Source organism: Myodes glareolus, chromosome 4 (genome assembly GCF_982192425.1).
Source record: "Myodes glareolus chromosome 4, mMyoGla1.1, whole genome shotgun sequence".
In the NCBI taxonomy this organism is placed as follows: domain Eukaryota; kingdom Metazoa; phylum Chordata; class Mammalia; order Rodentia; family Cricetidae; genus Myodes; species Myodes glareolus.
This window is the reverse complement of record NC_142029.1, coordinates 65,897,528-65,915,515: the sequence shown is the minus strand read 5'-3', so window position 1 is coordinate 65,915,515 and position 17,988 is coordinate 65,897,528. Positions and strand designations below refer to the sequence as shown.

Here is a 17,988-nt window from a genome sequence, read left to right as displayed (position 1 = left end):
AGAAAACTGATTTGTGTAAATTGTCCTCTGAACTCCATATGCTTGACATGACACAGTGCACCCTTTCATAAATAATGGAAAAACAAGATAAAACATTTTAAGTCTTATAACTTGGTACAGTTAATAACAATAAATATCTAAATTTAGAACCAAATCTTTTATCAAGGTTTTACTAAGACCAAATTAATCTCATTGATAGGAAATGTGGCAAGTGTGTAATAATGACTTGTGGACAGTAGGATGAATATAAAGTTAGTACAGAATAAAATTGTAGTATATTCATCTTTAATGAGATTTTAATGTTTTGCTACATTTTATTGCACTGAACATTTATTTCTTGCATTATAAAATGTCTTTGCATGCTGACAGAATAACCATGGGTGAAAACAATATGAATTCCATTCTGAAACTTTTGTAGATACTTGATTTATTAGGTGATCTAAATGAGAGCTAGACAAATACTATCAATAAAATAAAATTTCAAAGGAATATGATATTCAAGTTCTCATTATATATTTTAACAGTTTTTATTTTAATAAAAGTCTTAATGAAATGTATTTTTAATGTATTTTCCCTCCCCTAGGCATCCCCGAGATCCTTCCAACCTTCCTATTCACCCAATTCACGTTCTTTCCCTCTCAAAAAAAAAAAAAAGAGACAGAAGAAAATTTAAAAAAAAATACAATAAGACGAAAATAGTGAAACAAAAATTCTCCCTACAGACACACACACACACACACACACACACACACACACACACACACACACACGGAGTCTATTTTGTGTTGGCCAGCTACTACTGGGCATGGGACCTGCTCTGGAGGGTGGTTGTGTACACAGCGATACTCCATTGAAGTAAACTGATTTTCTCTTCTCTAGCAGGTTTCAGCTGCAAATAGCTTCTTAGTTAGAAGTGGAACTTCATGTCCACTTCCCCTTCTGTGATTTTGTATGGTTTGAACCTGTGCAGGTTTTGTAGGTATTGTTGTAGTCTTTGTCGGTTCTGTTGTGTTTAGAAAATACTGTTTCCTTGGAGTCATCTACCATGTCTGGCTCTTACAATCTTTCCTTCTCTTTGGTGTAGATCCCTGAGCCTTGAGTTAGGACTGAGTCCTCCAAAGTATCTCATTCTTTGCACACTGTCCAGTTGTGGGTCTCTGTGTCAGTTCCCATCTTCTGCAAGAAGAAACTTATCTGATGAGGGTTGAGAAAGGCATTGATCTATGAGCATAGCAGTATGTCAATAGGGATATTTTATTGCTGTGTTCCTTTAGTAGAATAATAGTAGTAGGTTTTCCCCCTGGAGCCCACAACTTTTCTAGTCACTGGTCATTTGAGCAGTGTCTGGTGTGAAATCTATCTCATGAAATGTGTCTTAAATCCAATCATAAAGTAGTTTATTACTCCTAACATTTGTGCCCCTATTGGCCAATATATCTTGCAGGCAGCTTGCTGTTTTACATCATAGGTTTTGTACCTGGTTGATATTGGTGATTACTTTTTTCCTCCAGCATCATGAACACTAGTCAGTGGGGGTTAAACTTCTAGTTGAGCACCAGTTCAGGTTTTCCTTGTTGAATGACAAAGTAGTATTTTTCAGTAATAGGGCCTCTCCACTGTATAAATCTTATTGTATGTATTAAATGTTATGTTCTCTAATCTCCCTTCTCCCCCTTTAATATATATTAAAAGCAAACTGCTATGAAGTTCAAATGAAATGTGAATGAAATGAAAATTATCATCATTTTCTGTGCATTATTTGCCTAGATTTATTTATTCTTTTTCTTTCCTTAGGATCTGAGCAGCAAAGACATGAAGAGAGATTTATACATAGTGGCCCATGTGATCCGAATAGGTATTGTCCACTTAGCTGTTCTCATGATTAACACTGGTCAAACTTAGGAAAAGTATACATCTGAACTTTGTCTTTCCTGCTATTTCAGGTCTCAGGATTAGAGTCTAGCTCTTTTTTTGGTTTGGTTTGGTTTGCTTTACTTTGCCTTTCATTTCAGCTGCTGCAGTAGCTGAATTTGATGCCAATAAATACATGTTTTCCCATTTCAGATCTTCTGTTCCCTCTTTGAATTTGAGCCCACATTTTGTATTTTAAGTGGTCTGATTTTTTTTTAATATTCTTCCTGTAACATTGCCTGCTTCTGGTTTTTTTTCTTTAGACAGGATTTCTCTGTAGCTTTTTGGAGCCTCTCCTGGAGCTAGCTCTTGTAGACCAGGCTGGCCTCGAGCTCACAGAGATCCACCTGCCTCTGCCTCCCGAGTGCTGGGATTAAAGGCGTGCGCCACCACCTCCCAGCCCATTGCCTGCTTCTATATGTGTCTTTTTCCTCCAGCGTTCTTAGAGAGTTATTGGAATGCCAATTGAACAAGTGTTACATGCCCTTTGCTTTAGTTTCTTTCCAAAATTATGCAATTGTGCCATTTCCCACAAAATTAGAGTTAATGTTGCCAGTGCAGAAGATAAGTAGCTTCTCATTTCTACTCAAACTGAGATGAAAGAAAGTGACCTTTCACTGCTGTTCCATTGTTTGATTGGCCATACATATTTCAGGTTTGGGTGATAGAACTAAGTCTCCTTTCATAGTTTAAATTCTAGAATATTGTGTATAATTTTGTCAAAAATATGTTTAATCCTTTGATAATATAACAGCTGTTTTGCCTTACTTCATAAACATTTATTGACATCACAGTTTTTGCAAGAGCTTTATCACTGTTGGCACAGCCTTACTCTCTCGAAGGAATGAGCAGCAATCCATAGCTTGTGATTTCTCTCACTCCCACAATGGTTCATCAGCATCTCTGGCATTAGAATTTGGTTAGAGAAAGAACTTCTAGTTGAGAACCTCTATACCTGTGAATATATGGTTTATAAGAGCAGCTAAAAATACTGAACTTTTACTAGTAATATGGCCATCAAGTTTAAATCTTATAAGTTCACTGACTTTAAAAAAAGAAATTCATCAAGTCATTCTTATTTTCATTTGATTAATAAATGTACTGTTGGGATTAATTGGCCAAATGTGACACAGAAAAAGGACTTTGGCCAGAGGCTAATTTGGTGTTCTTCCTTACAGATATTCTTAGATGACTCACTTTAGCTCTTTATTTGTCTTCAGGAATCTTTTAGTATCTGTAGCTCTGGTGTCACTGGATGGTAATTAGAAGGTGCTAGAAAAGAGTGTTGTCATTCTCTGTCTGATTGGTGTTTTCTGCTATCCCCAAGGTCGAATGCTCCTGAATGACTCCAAAAAGGGTCCTGCTCACCTGCACTACAGGCGGCCGTATGGCTGTGCGGTTCTAAGCATTTTGGATGTTCTGCAGTCACTTACAGAATTAAAAGAAGAAAAAGATTTTGTTCTTAAAGTTTATACGTGAGTAATAATACACAAAAGGGATAATGATGGTTTGTAACATGCCCTGATAGCAGCGGTTCTCAAGCCTTATCAACATAGAATAACCGTAATTCAGCATAAGGAGGGTTAGTGGAAATGCAGATTTTGATCTAAGGTCTTAAAGTCTTAGGCATTTTTAATAAATTTCTTGGGTACTAAAACATCTGAATTTGGAGCCTTCTATCCTAAAGTAAAGTCTGATAGTAGTCATTTCTTGTTCATACCTATAATAATCATTTTCTCTGTAGAATAAGACAACTTCATATTTTCAGAAAAGCTAACAATATAATTTCTCATTTATCCTAAATACAAAATTCTATATTTAGTACTTATCCAACAATTACTGCTAAGCTAGCCAAGAATGCAGTTTACTTAAAAGAATTATGAGTCAGGTTATAATGTATTTGAAGAAAAACCAGAAGTTTTGAGGATCCAAGATCTTATTCTTTTCTTCTTCTACCACAGATCTCTTATGCCACATCTGGCATGGCATGGAGCTATTTTCGGTATTCTTCAACCAGGGGATATGCCTTATAGATTCATTCCATCTCTTCATGGCCCTTACTCAACAGTAGTAAAGAGAAAAGGAATTAGAAAAGGAAACTAGAACATGGGTGTATAATCTCTCTTTGTTTATAAGGAATCCAGAAATAAATATAATTCTTAAAAATGATTAGTGGTGAATTTAGCAAGCTTTTGCTTTTTTAATAATAAGGAAGTTTTTGAGACACTCAGTAATCCCAGCTGGCCTAGATCTCACTGTGTGTCACATGCTGGCCTAAATTTAGCTCATGATGATCCTCCTGTTTCAGCTTCCTGCTGGGACTGCAATCATGAGTGACCATGCCCAGCTTTAATGAATTTTTAAAATAAATGTATATCTGATACAAGTTAATATTTACCTTATTTTATATGTATTAATGTTTTACCTACGTGTATATAAGTATACCATAGTATGCCTGAGTGTTTGCAGAAGTCAGGAGAGGTCTTTGAAGCCCCTGAAATTGGAGTTATGAATGTTTGTAAGCCACCATATGGGTGCTGAGAATTAAACCCAGGTCCTCTGCAAGAATACCCAGTGCTCTTAACTGAAGGCCCTATTTCTGATAATTTTCTAAAGAAACAAGTCCTCTGTTAACTTTAACATAGTATCCTTTTCCCAAATTAAGTCAAATACTGTCAATCATTTTGTCAATATAGTTTTATTGTAATATTGTATGTATAGTTTCCTGAATTATGTGTTCTGTCAGGCTCCGATATGGAATTAATTCAATATATAATTACATTTAATTCAGGACTTTCTTTAATCAAGTACATTTAATAAATTTCAAAATAAAAGTCTAAACATTTTTATTAAATATTTTTATTCACCTCTGTTTGGTTAAGTTGTAGAATTTATGGGGTGAAGATCTTTCGTGAAGTAGTCATTTACAACAAAAAGATTATCTTGCTTCCTCCTCAGTGCATGAGTCAGAGTTTCTAAAAACAGTGAGTTTCTCTTTTAGATGAGTGGTAAAGCCTACTTCTTCATATGCTTTCCTTTCAAAAGGAGTAAACAGAAATCCAAGATCATAGTTCTCATCATCTTACTCCATTATATTCTATCCAATGGGAAAGGGATGAAGGATAGTACAAAAGATGGTATATCTGTGTGTAGCAGCCAGTCCTTGCTTTAGTGCAAAATCTCATTGCAGATAAGGAACTTCTTGCACTGCTTTAATTCTGAAATCTTGCTAGGAGTCTTATTTGCTTAATTGCCTCTAAAACAAAGCTTTTAGTACCAGTGTTCCACTTTGCAAGAAGTGGGATCCATGCATAGTATTTTCTTAGCTCCTTCCTACAGACTATGTCAGTTCTAAGATGCCGAAGAAAGTTAGTTCGTGTTTGTAGAAAGGAATAGCTGTTTTTTCTTTGTAAAGAGTGACAAAGTTTAAATGTAAGATGGCTTTTCCACTTGACTAGGCTACAAGATTTTCAAACAAATTCTCAAATGTAGGTTTGTGAAGTTGATTTTTTCATGCAGTTTGGACTTCTTCCAGGATTGTAACTTAAATCCATAGCATCTCATTGAACCCAACTGTGAGAAGCCATATTTTTCAGTACCTTTCAGGTGATGTGTTTGTTGGTTCAATTAAATTGTAAACCTTAAGACTATTAATTTCTACTAATAGTGCTTTAACTTTTGCTAGGAAAGAATTTTCTAAGTATGAAAACCTGTCCTACAGACTTAATCAGTAGTTGATTTCAGTACCACCACTCTCCCAAAAATTAAAGTGTGGCTATATAGATGTTTAACCTTTTTTAGTCATTATACAGTGTATATATGCATGGAAATATTACATAGCACCCCATTAATACATGTAATTTTTATATTTTATGTATCTTACTTTTTTGTAAAGACAATAGTCTTAGAGTTTGTATTGCTGTGAAGAGACACCATTACCAGGGGAACTCTTATAAAGAAAAATATTTAGTTGGATGGCTCACTTATAGTTCAGAGGTTTAGTCCATTATCATCATGGCAGGAAGCAAGGCAGCTTGCACACAGATGTGGTGCTGGAGCTAGAGTCTTTCCATCTTGATCCAAAGGCAATAGGAAGTGAACATGTTATCTGGGGAAAAGGCAGAGACAGTGTACTGGGTATCATCTCTTCTTCCATTTCTCCACTGTTAAAGAAAACCACATTTTTACTTTCTCTACAGGGACACTTACAGTAACTCTAGGTGTGAGTTACTGATAGACATGGTTGTAATTATATTCATATTTCATATAGTCTGTAGTGAAATACATAATGCAGTTCTCATTGCATTGACTTAAATGCACATAATGTTTACCTAAAGCCAACTTACTTGAAACAGAAAAACTACTAAAACAATGCAAAGATTATTTTATATCTCTTACCAGATAAGAAGACCAAAATTAATCTGTATGGAGAGAATCTGATATTTAAGAAGATATGAATAAGTTTGATGTAACAGATAATAGTAGTATCATCAGACACATACTATGGCCTTTGTTATCTTTCTTTTACAGAAAGAAAAGGAACAGATGAAGGAACTGAAAGTTTCTATATTAAAAAAACTGAATAATATACTAAATAGTTTAAATTTTTCATAAAAAGTTGATTTCAAGGCCTGGGTTTAATTCCCACCTCCACAATATAAGTGGGGAGATAATTTTCCATGTATCTTCTATCAGCTACTCTTAAGGACCTTGTTTAGATCCGTGCACTGAACCTCTCAATCTGCCAGACCAAAGCATACAATGACTGCCTCCTGTAATCTTTGTACTCTTACTCCCAACCTTTCTCCATGTTCTTGTATGCCCCTTGTTATCCTAGAAGTACATGAATTTATACTGATTCATTTCTAATATTTATATATAATTTTTCCTCTTATTTATGCTTCTGCTTATCTCTCTGTACTATGACAGAATATAGCTCAAGGATGGAAATTGCATTAATTATGTTCATGTGTAGTTTCCACGTGTGATAGATGTGCTTCCAAGAGAAGGATTTAAACTGATAGTCTACAAACTATTGTATGTTTTTTTTATACTGAGACTACCTATTCGCTTAAAAATTGGTTATAAGTATTATTTCATAGAGCATATTGTTGATACTGTTTTATCCTTTATGATCTTGACTTAATTACTTAAGTTCTCTGAGCCTCTATTTATGACTTTTAAAATAGAACTAATGTTTTCCTGCCTCATACAATTATGCATATCTTCATGTTTCAGTATATTCATGTTGCTTAAGATGATGCCTATTCTCACAGGATTATGGTTTTGTGATTTTAATTTCCTAAAACAATTCGTCTAAATGATTTTAGTTTCTCTTTTTCAAAGAGAAACATATTCATGGAACCTGTATTTGAAAATACACTCCAGATGCCTCAGCATTAGGTTCTTTGTTTGTTTGGTGCTTGTGGACGTAAAGACCACAGTTTGACCTTAATGTCATTTTTTGGGAGCCCTTTACGTTGTTTTGAGATAGGGTTTCTCACTGGGACTTGGGGCTCACTGATGAGCTAAATTACTAGCTGATGAACCCCCTTTCTTTGCCTCCCCAGAACTAAGATTACAAGTGTAAGGATTCACACCATACCTGGCTTTTTATGTTGATTGAAGGGATTGAATTTGGGACTTCACTGGCTTAGCTGTCTCCTCAGCCTAGATTTGATATTTTGTTTTGTTTGGGTTTTTTGTTTTTTTTTTTTGGTTTTTCTAGACAGGGTTTCTCTGTAGCTTTGGAGCTTGTCCTGGTACTAGCTCTTGTAGACCAGGCTGGCCTTAAACTCACAGAGATATGCCTGCCTCTACCTCCCAAATTCTGGGATTAAAGGCATGCATTACCACTGCCCAGCCTAGATTTGATGTATTGATTGCCTACTATTTGCCTGGCTCTCATAGATGTTTGAAAGTATTGTATCTTGATCAAAGTAATCATGGGAGGTATATATTATTATTGCCATTTTTATAGATGACTAAATTGATATTAATTGATCATATTAATATTATTGACTAAATTTATATTAATTGATCATATTTATTGTGAGTTATACGGTGAAAGTTCATAGAGCTAGGATTTGAACCTAACTCTTCTTACTCCATTCTGTCAGTACATTTTCTTGTTTCATGTTTCAAGTATGCATGTGTTAGGTTGGCAAGAACTTGTATTTAGAAGTTCAATGATACAGACTCATAAAACAGCTGTGTTACTTTGAGCATACCATATGCCTCTGTGAGCCTCAATTCTTTCCCTGTAAGGTGGAGATCACGGAATCTGTTTCAGAAGACTAATGAGTAAATCTTCTAAGATAATACCCATAAAATAACCACCACAGGTGACATTTGGCTTTTTTCTACATTCAGGCACTTTGGTAAACATTTGGCATGCACTGGTGATCCTCTGAATTTCCTAGTTCCTTGTCTAGCACAGAAGGCATGTTCTGCTAATGGTAGTTTCTCATGAATTTTAGCTTAGCAGAAAGGGTTTGGTTTGACCATGCACTTTCTGGAAGCCTCTCAGCTGGAACCACCCACATTTCTTATGAAGTATGGCATTATATATGTGAGAAGAGGGAGATTCTAACATAAACAACAACAAAACCAGCACAGTTTATTCCTCATGAGATTTTAAACATATATTTTTAGTTGAGACGTAGAAATATGTTTGTGGTCTAAACAGTTCCCATCTGGACAATAGAGGACAGATATGTCTCATGAGAACTCATCTAAAATCAATTAGATTGGTCAATTTGTATATAATTACTCAAGGAATTTTTATAGGAATTCGTTGTTTTGTTTGTTTTTTATCCTTCTAATTTTCTCTTTCTCCTTTTGCACTAAAGGAAAAGTATCATAAACTAATGATCAGTATTGAGGATGTTCTTAGATATGTAGGTTACTGCCTATTTTCTAACATAAAATCTTCAACTAAATAAACAAAATTAAGTAGACCCTAGAGATAAATACATAAAATTTTAGTCAGTGTTAAAAGCAATTAAGTCAAGCCTTGACCAAAATTTAATAGTTACAATTAAAAGAGACAGGCAAAATAAGATTACGGACTTACATCAGGCAGACAATCACCTTGAAGCCTAATGTGAGAGTGGGGCTCTGCAAGTCTATTCTGCTCTCTCCAAAGTCTGCCTTTGGGACTGCCCAGACCTGTGTTTGAACTCATGTTCTTTTTCTCCCTATCTGAAAAAATTGGGCATGGTAATACATACCATATTGTTCTCTTAATTTTGGAAATTAACACTGACCTTTCATAGATACTTCTTTTTTAAATGCAAACTTACAGGTCTTTTTATTATTATTAAATTCATTTTTAAAGCAATCTTTTTATTTTACATACCTATCACAGTTCCCACTCCCTTGGCTCTTCTCCTCTTCCTGTTCCTCCCACCTTTCCCCGACCCCAGTCCTCCCATCCACTCCTCTGAGAGGGTAAGTCTTCCCATGGGGAGTCAACAAAGTCTGATATATCACTTTAGGGCAGGACCAAGGCCCTTGCCTCTATTTAGACTGAGTAAGGTATCCCTCCAGAATGAATGGGCTCCAAAAATCCACTTCAAGTACTAGGGATAAATCTTGGTCCCATTGCCAATGGCCCCAAGCCACATAACTCTCATGTACATTCAGAGGGCCTAGTCTAGGTCTATGAAGATTCTCCCACTATCAATCTAGAGTCAGTGAGCTCTCATCAGCTCAAGTCAGCTGTTTCTGCGGGTATTCCCATTATGGTCATGACCCCTTTGCTCATATTATTGCTCCTCCTCTCTTGGGCTGGTCTCAGAAGCTCAGCCCAGTACTTAACTGGATCTCTGCATCTGCTTCCATCAGTTGCTGGATTAAGGTCTTATGATGACAATTAAGGTAGTCATCAACCTGATTATAGGGGAACGCCAGTTCAGGCACACTCCACACCTTTGCTTAGGGTCTTAGCTGGGGTCATTCTTGTGGATTCCTGAGAATTTTCACGATGTCAGTTTTCTCGCTAGCTCCATTATGGCTCCCTTAATCAAGATATTTCTTTCCTTGCTCCCCCTCTCTGTCTTTTTTCCACCTTAACTATCCTGTTCCCTCATATTCTCCTCTTCCCTCTACCTCTCCCCTCCCCTTCCCCTTCTAAGCTCTCCCCCCCCCAATTTTCTCAGGAGATCTTGTCTAATTCCCCTTCCCAGGGGAATCCATGTATGTCTCTCTTAGGGTCCTCCTTGTTACCTAGCCTCTCTGGGGTCATGGACTATATGCTGGTTGTAGCACAATTAGTGAAAACCCAGAGACAGAAATTGGGGTTAAATCTGAAGATCAGAAAGGCAAAATAGCCAGCCACTGGATCTTACCTCTATCTCAGTCTAAAATAGCAATCCTGCCTCCAGAAATCTCACAATGAGACTGTGTGTGAGAGCTGTCTCCTGTTTATATTCTTCTCTAGTGCTAGGATTAAAGGCCTGCACCACTACCACCCGGTTTCTATGGCAAATGAGCATGGCTCCTGGGATTAAAGGTGTGTGTCATCAGTGCCTGGTCTGTAAGGTGACTAGAGTAGCTGTTTTACACTCTGAACTTCAGGCAAGCTTTATTTATTTAAATACAAATGAAATATCACTAGAGCTGGTTACCCTTTGCTTTACATCTAGTATCCACTTATGAGTGAGTACAAAACACAAAAACTAAAACAAAAAAGCAGCCAGGCTGTGGTGGTGCATGCCTTTAATCCCAGAACTAGGGAGGCAGAGACAGGCAGATCTCCATGAGTTTGAGGCCAGCCTGGTCTACCAAGTGAGTTCCAGGACAGACACCAAGGCTACAGAGAAACCCTGTCTCGAAAAACAAAAACAAACAGACAAAACAAAACAAAAAGAGTGAGTACAGACCATGTTTGTCTTTCCAGGTCTGGGTTACCTCACTCAGGTTTTTTTGTTTGTTTGTTTGTTTGTTTTTGTTTTTTTCTAGTTCCATCCATTTGCCTACAGATTTCAAGATGTCTGTTGTTTTTTACTGCTGAACTGTACTCCATTGTGCAAATGTACCACATTTTCTTTTTTCATTCTTCAGATAAGGGGCACTTAGGTTGTGTCCAGGTTCTGGCTACTATAAATAATGCTGCTGTAAATTCAGTCGAGCTGATGTCCTTGTGGTATGAGTGTGCATTTTTGGGTATATGTCAAAAGTGGTATTGCTGGATCTTGAGGCAAATTGATTCCCAATTTTCTGAGAAACTACCATACTGATTTCCAAAGTGGTTGTACAAGTTTGTACTCCTACCAGCAATGGAAAAGTGCTCTCCTTGCTCTTCATTCTCTCCAGCATAAGCTATCATTAGCGTTTTTGATCTTAGCCATTCTTACAGGTGTAAGATGATATCTCAGAGTTGTTTTGATTTGCACTTCTCTGATGGCAAAGGATGTTGAACAATTCCTTAAGTGTCTTCCAGCCATTTGCAATTCTTATGTTGAGAATTCTCTGTTTAGATATGTACCCCATTTTTAAATTGGATTATTAGGTATTTTGATATTTTGGTAGTTTCTTCAATCCTCTGCCCCATATGAGATTGGTGAAGGTATTTTCCCATTCTGTAGGCTGCCTTTTTGTCTTATTGACTGTGTCCTTTGCTTTATAGAAGCTTTTCAGTTTCAGGAGGTCCCATTTATTAATTGTTGCTGTCAGTATCTGTGCTACTATTATATTTAGGAAGTGTTCCCCTGTGCCCATGCATTGAAATCCACTTCCCATTTTCTCTTCCATGAAGTTCAGTGTGGTCTGATTTATTTGAGGTCTTTGATCCATTTGGACTTGAGTTTTGTGCATGGGGATAGATAGGAATCTATTTGTAGTCTTCTACATGTCGACATCCAGTTATGTCAGCACTATTTGTTGAAGATGCTTCCTTTTTTCCATTGTATAATTTCAGCTTCTTTGTCAAAAATCAGGTATGCATCGGTGTGTAGATTAATATTAGAGTCTTTGATTCAGTCCCATTGGTGTATCTGTTTGTTTTTGTGCCAATACCAAGCTGTTTTCATTACTATAGCTCTATAGTAGATCTTTAAGTCAGCAATGGTGTTGCGTATGGAGGTTCCTTTGTTGTTTTGGCCATCCTGGGTTTTTTGTTTTTTCATATGAAGTTGAATATTATTCTTTCAAGGTCTGTGAAGAATTGTGTTGAGTCAGGATTCAGTGTTCTTGAAAAAAAAGAATTGTTTTGGGATTTTTGATGGGGTTTGCATTAAATTTGTAGATTGCTTTTGGTAAGATTGCCATTTTTATTATGTTGATCCTACCTATCCAAGAGCATGGGAGATCTTCTCATTTTCTGTTATCTTCTTCAATTTCTTCCTTTAAAAACTTAAAGTTCTTGTTATACAGGTCTTTTACTGTTGTAGAAGGCTGCTTGTTTGTTCCCAGCTGCTCAGCCCCGAAATAACCACACAGAAACTGTATTAATTTAATCACTGCTTGGCCTTTTAGCTCTAGCTTCTTATTAGCTAGCTCTTACATCTTAATTTAACCCATTTCTATTAATCTGTGTATCGCAAGTGGCTGTGACTTACTGGCAAGGTTCTGTCCGGCATCTGTCTCTAGCAGGGATATATGGCTTCTCCTGACTCCACCTTCTTTCTCCCAGCATTCAGAACCTAGCTCTGTTCTGCCTTGCTATAGGCTCAAAACAGTTTCTTTATTCGTTAACCAATAAAAGCAATACATATACAGAAGGACTTCCCACATCATTTCACTTCTTTAATTACTGCTACCCCAAGAATGTTATGACCTCTGTTGAATCTAGATATGTGCCCTGTTGCTTCTTAATGCTTGGAGAACTCATGTGGAAAATAAAAGTTTTTTATTCCTCTAACCCCTGAACATGCTGTGGCTGAAGTGCTACCCAATTGTCTATGCTTGTTGTCCCTGTAATGAATAAAATGGGCTGCCATGGCAGTACGTGGATGATGAAATTCCTCATGCATCTTATAAGTGAAGATAAACTATTGACATCATTAATCATACTCTACATATTAATTTGATTGGGTATAACATAATCATGTTTCATTATAATCATGAATCATCTGATTATTTAATAAATACTTACATTTAAATTTTTCCTACAAAATAGTCTAGTGATTGGATAAAATATGCTGATGAAGCTACAGCCTATAAATATAATGATTTGAGTAGCTTCTCTATCCTTAGCTTATACTTAACGTCACTCATACCCTCATCCTCAAATACACAGTGAGCATATTTATTACCTGTCATTTGCCTTGTAGGTCCTTATGAAGTTAGTCTTTGCATATAAGTCATAACAGTGAAACTTGTCTTCAGATATTACATATGTCCCTTAGGACGAGATCAGCCCCCACTGAGAGCCATTGTTGCTAGTCTGTAGAAATGGGTTTTTTTTTAAATCTGGCAATTTGTTTCACTTTTCTCTAGACCCATATCTTTGATACTTAATCGCAGTGTGTTAGTCTGTTCTGGAGTTCTTTGTTCTTTTTTTTCCGCCAAATTTGTTGCTCTTTCATTTTAAATCCTTTTTTTTTTCTGCCTACCACTTACTCCTAATGTCTCTTCTCATATTTCTGAGGCTTAAAATGCTGAATATATTCTTGGTGCTTATTCCCTTTCCCTTCTTTTTGTTTTTTGTTTGTTTGTTTTGTTTTTTGAGATAGGGTTACTCTGTAGCTTTGTAATCTTCCCTGGAACTAGCTCTTGTAGATCGGGCTAGCCTTGAACTCATGGGGATCCACCTGCCTCTGCCTCCCAGGTGCTGGAATTAAAGGTGTGCCCCACCACCGCTCAACTTCCTTTTTATTTTAAAGTCATTTTCTGTTTCAAAACTCATCAAACTAGCTATGATGGTACATAACTGTAATCCCTTAAGAGCATAAGGAAGGAAGGACGATCTTGAGCTATATATCAACCTGGGCTACCTTATAAGATCCGGTCTCAAAAAGTAAAATCATAACAACAAAAGAAATACAGGCTAGAATGGTCCGCGTAGTTATGGAAATGAGGTTGGAGACATCCGGTTGTCTGTCTTAATACACAGGCAGATGGTTGCATATAGATGTATTTGTAAATATCTCTGTATACACAGATCTGTATACACATTTATTTTCTTGTTCTGTCAGCTAAAGGGACCCAGAAGCAACAATATTCCAAAACAATGATCACATATAGAGAACCAGTCTTATTTTTGAATACCATTCTTTAATTAGAGGAATTGGGGATCTTTGGACATGTAGATGAACCAAAAGCTAGAATTGTAAATATACAAAATAATTCTAAAACAAAGTAAAAATATGCTCAGAGTTTTTGAGGGTTGGTGTTTTGTTGTTCTTGTTCATTTTGTTTTTTTGAGATAGCATTTCTTTGTGTAGCCCTGGCTGTCCTGGAACTCACTATGTAGACCAGGCCCTGAACTCAGAGATCCACCTGCCTCTGCCTTCTAGGTGCTGGAATTAAGGGCATATAGCATCAATGTCCAAGTTCAGAAATTTTTTAAATGTCTGGGATGTAGCACAAATAGTAAAAACCCAGAAGTGAATATTGGGGTACAACCTGAAAAACAGAAAAGCAAAGCAGCCAAGTCACTAGAGAAGTCCTATATCTACCAAGCGTGGGCTACTACATACTAAGCAGACTAAGTAGCCAGAGTCTCTCTCTCCTCTCATTTTTATATTCCCTCTAGTGCTACAATTAAAGGTGTGTGACTTCCTAGTACTGGCATTAAAGGTATGAGGCTCCACCACTTGGATTTGTTTCTGCGTTGATCTTGTGTAGCACAGGGTGGCCTCGAACTCACAGAGATCTGCCTGTCTCTGCCTTCCGAATGTTGGGATTAAAGGCATGTGCCACCGCTGCCTGCCTCCAAAAATATTTTTTAAAGCAGAAAATTACATAATTCTAAGAGCAAATGAAGTTTATTAATTATGCTAAGCTCTTTAAAGTTAAAATAATATTGTTTATTTAAGTAGATTGTGCTGAAGACAATAGGTTTCTAGTTAAGAAAAGATTTTATATTTTAATGTTGATAAAATGTTACACAAGTACTTATCTATTTATTTATTAGAGTTTTTAAAAAAAATACCAGTCCAAGTTCCTACTCCCTCCCCTCCTCCCATTCTCTTCACACACCCTCCCACCCTACCCCCATCTAATCCTCAGAGAGGATAAAGCACATTGCCTTGTGGGAGGTCCAAGGCCCTCTCTATTATGTCTAGGCTGAGCAAGGTATACATCCAAAGAGAATGGGATCCCAAAAAGCCAGTACATACAGTAGGGATAAATCCTGGTGCCACTGTCAGTGGCCCCTCAGTCTGCCCCAGCCATGCAACTGACAACCACATTCAGAGGAACTAGTTTGGTCCTATGTTTGTTTCTTCCCAGTCTGGCTGGAGTTGGTGAGCTCCCATTAGCTCAGGCAAATTGTTTCAGTGGGTGAACCCATCATGGTCTTGATCTCCTTGCTCATATCCTCTTTACTTCCACTCCTCAACTGGACTTTGGAAGCTCAGTCCAGTGCTCCGATGTGGGTCTCTGCCTCTGCCTCCATCAGTTGCTGGATGAAGGCTCTATGGTGATATTTAAGATAATCATCAGTCTGACTACAGAGCAAGGCCAGTTCAGGCACCCTCTCCTCTATTGCTTAGTCTCTTAGCTGGGGGCCATCCTTTTGGATTCCTGGGAAATTCTCTAGAACCAGGTTTCTGCTAACCCTATAATGGCTCCATCAATCATGATATCTCTCTCCTTGCTTTCATCTCTGTCCTTTCTCCATCTCGACTATCCTATTCCCTCAAGTTCTCCTCTACCATACCCGTCTCCCCTCCTCTTTTTCTACCCTCTCCTCTCCTCCCACCCCCATGCTCCTAACACTGCCAGTCAATCCTGTCCATTTCCAGTTTCCAGGTGGGTCTATATATATTTTTCTTTGGGGTTCACCTTATTACTTAGCTTCTCTAGGATCAAGAACTATAGGTTCAATGTCCTTTGTTTATAGATAGTATCCACTTATGAGTGAGTACATACAATTTTCATCTTTTTAGTTTGGGTTACCTCACTCAGGATAGTGTTTTCTAATTCCATCCATTTACATGCAAAATTCAAGATGTCTTTGTTTTTTACTGCTGAGTAGTACTCTAATGTGTAAATGCGCCATATTTTCTCTTTTCATTCTTTGGTTGAGGGGCATCTAGGTTGTTTCTAGGTTCTAGTTATTACAGATAATGTTGCTATGAGCATAGTTGAACAAATCCTTTTGTTTTGTTTTGTTTTTCAAGACAGGGTTTCTCTGTAACTTTGGAGCCTGTCCTAGAACTAGCTCTTGTATACCAGACTGGCCTCAAACTCACAGAGATCCTCCTGCCTGTCCCTCCCGTCTCTCTCCGGAGTGCTGGGATTAAAGGCGTGCGCCACCAACGCCTGACTAACAATTAGTTTTGTAGTATGATTGAGCACCTTTTGAGTACATGCCCAAGAGTGATTTTGCTGGATCCTGAGGTAAGTTGCTTCCCAATTTTTTGAGAAATCTCCATACTGATTTTCAAAGTGGTGTACAAGTTTGCATTCCCACCAGCAATGGATGAGTGTTCCCCTTACTCCACATCCTCTCCAGCATAAGCTATCTATCATTAGTGGTTTTGATCTTAGCTGTTCTGACAGGTGTAAGATGGTATTTCAGAGTTGTTTTGATTTACATTTTCCTGATAGCTAAGAATGTTGAACATTTCCTTAAGTATCTTTTGGCCTTTTGAGATTCTTCTTTTGAGAATCCTCTGCTTAGTTCAGTAACCCATTTTTAATTGGGTTATTTAGAATGTTAATGTCTAATTTCTTAAGTTCTTTATATATTTTGGAGATCAGTCCTTTGTCTGTTGGGTTCTTTTCTTTGTCTGTGAAGATCTTTTCCCATTTAGTACACTGCCTTTTTGTCTTACTGACTGTGTCCTTTGCTTTACAGAAGCTTCTCAGTTTCAGGAGGTTTCATTTATTTATTGTTGCTATCAGTGTCTGTGCTACTATTATATTTAGGAAGTGTTCTCCTGTGCCTATCATGCTTTAAAAACCATTTTCCACTTTCTCTTTCATGAGCTTTAGTGTGGTTGGATTTATTTGAGGTCTTTAATCCATTTGGACTTTTGTATGTGGGGATAGATAGAAACCTGTTGCATTCTTCTGCATGTCAACATCCAGTTATGTCAGCACTATTTGTTGAAGATGCTTTCTTTTGTTCATTGTATAATTTTAGCTTCTTTTCCAAAAATTGATATTCATAGTTGTGTTGATTAATTTGATTTGATTCCATTGGTCCACCTGTCTGTTTTTATGCTAGTACCAAGCTGTTTTCATTATTATAGCTCTATAGTAGATTTTTAAGTGAGGAATGGTGTTGCGTCTGGAGGCTCCTTTGTTGTGCAAGATTTGTTTTGACCATCGTGTGTTTTTTGTTTTTTCATAAGAAGTTTAGTATCGTTCTTTCAAGGTCTGTGAAGAATTTTTCTTGGATTTTTCTGGGCATTGGATTGAATCTGTAAATTGCTTTTAGTAAGATTGCTGTTTTTACAATGTTACTTCTACCTGTTCAAGAGCCCAGGAGATCTTTCCATTTTCTGGTGTCATCTTCAATTTCTTTCATCAAAAACTTAACGTTTTTGTCATACAGGTCTTCCACTTGTTTGGTTAGAGTTACTCCAAGATATTTTATGTTATTTGTGGCTTTTGAGAACGGTGATATTTCTCTTATTTCTTTCTCAGCCCATTTATCATCCATGTAAAAGAAGGCTACTGAGTTTTTTGAGTTAATCTTGTCTCCTTCTACATTATTGAAGGTGTTTACGAGTTGTAGAAGTTTCTTAGTAGAATTTTTGTAGTCACTTATGTAAACTATCGTATCTTGAGGAAATAGTGAGTGTTTGACTTTTTCTTTTCTGATTTGTATCCCCTTAATCTCCTTTTGTTGTCTTATTACTCTAGCTAGAACATCAAGTGCTATATTGAATAGATATGGAGAGAGTGGACAACCTTGTTTTGTTCCTAATTTCAGTGGGATCGCTTTGATTTTCTCTC

At 37.0% G+C, this 17,988-nt stretch overlaps 1 protein-coding gene across 7 annotated transcripts in view; it reads left to right on the top strand.

Annotated features, from left to right (window-relative positions):
• The window catches only part of Dock3 (dedicator of cytokinesis 3), a 389,362-nt gene that overhangs the window by 236,286 nt on the left and 135,088 nt on the right, over positions 1-17,988 (top strand). For all 7 annotated transcript variants that reach the window (XM_085689689.2, XM_085689687.2, XM_085689686.2 and 4 more), the window contains exons 11-12: positions 1,795-1,855; positions 3,239-3,386. In XM_085689689.2, the coding sequence (XP_085545815.1) occupies positions 1,795-1,855; positions 3,239-3,386 (209 nt within the window). The remainder of the gene's footprint in view (positions 1-1,794; positions 1,856-3,238; positions 3,387-17,988) is intronic.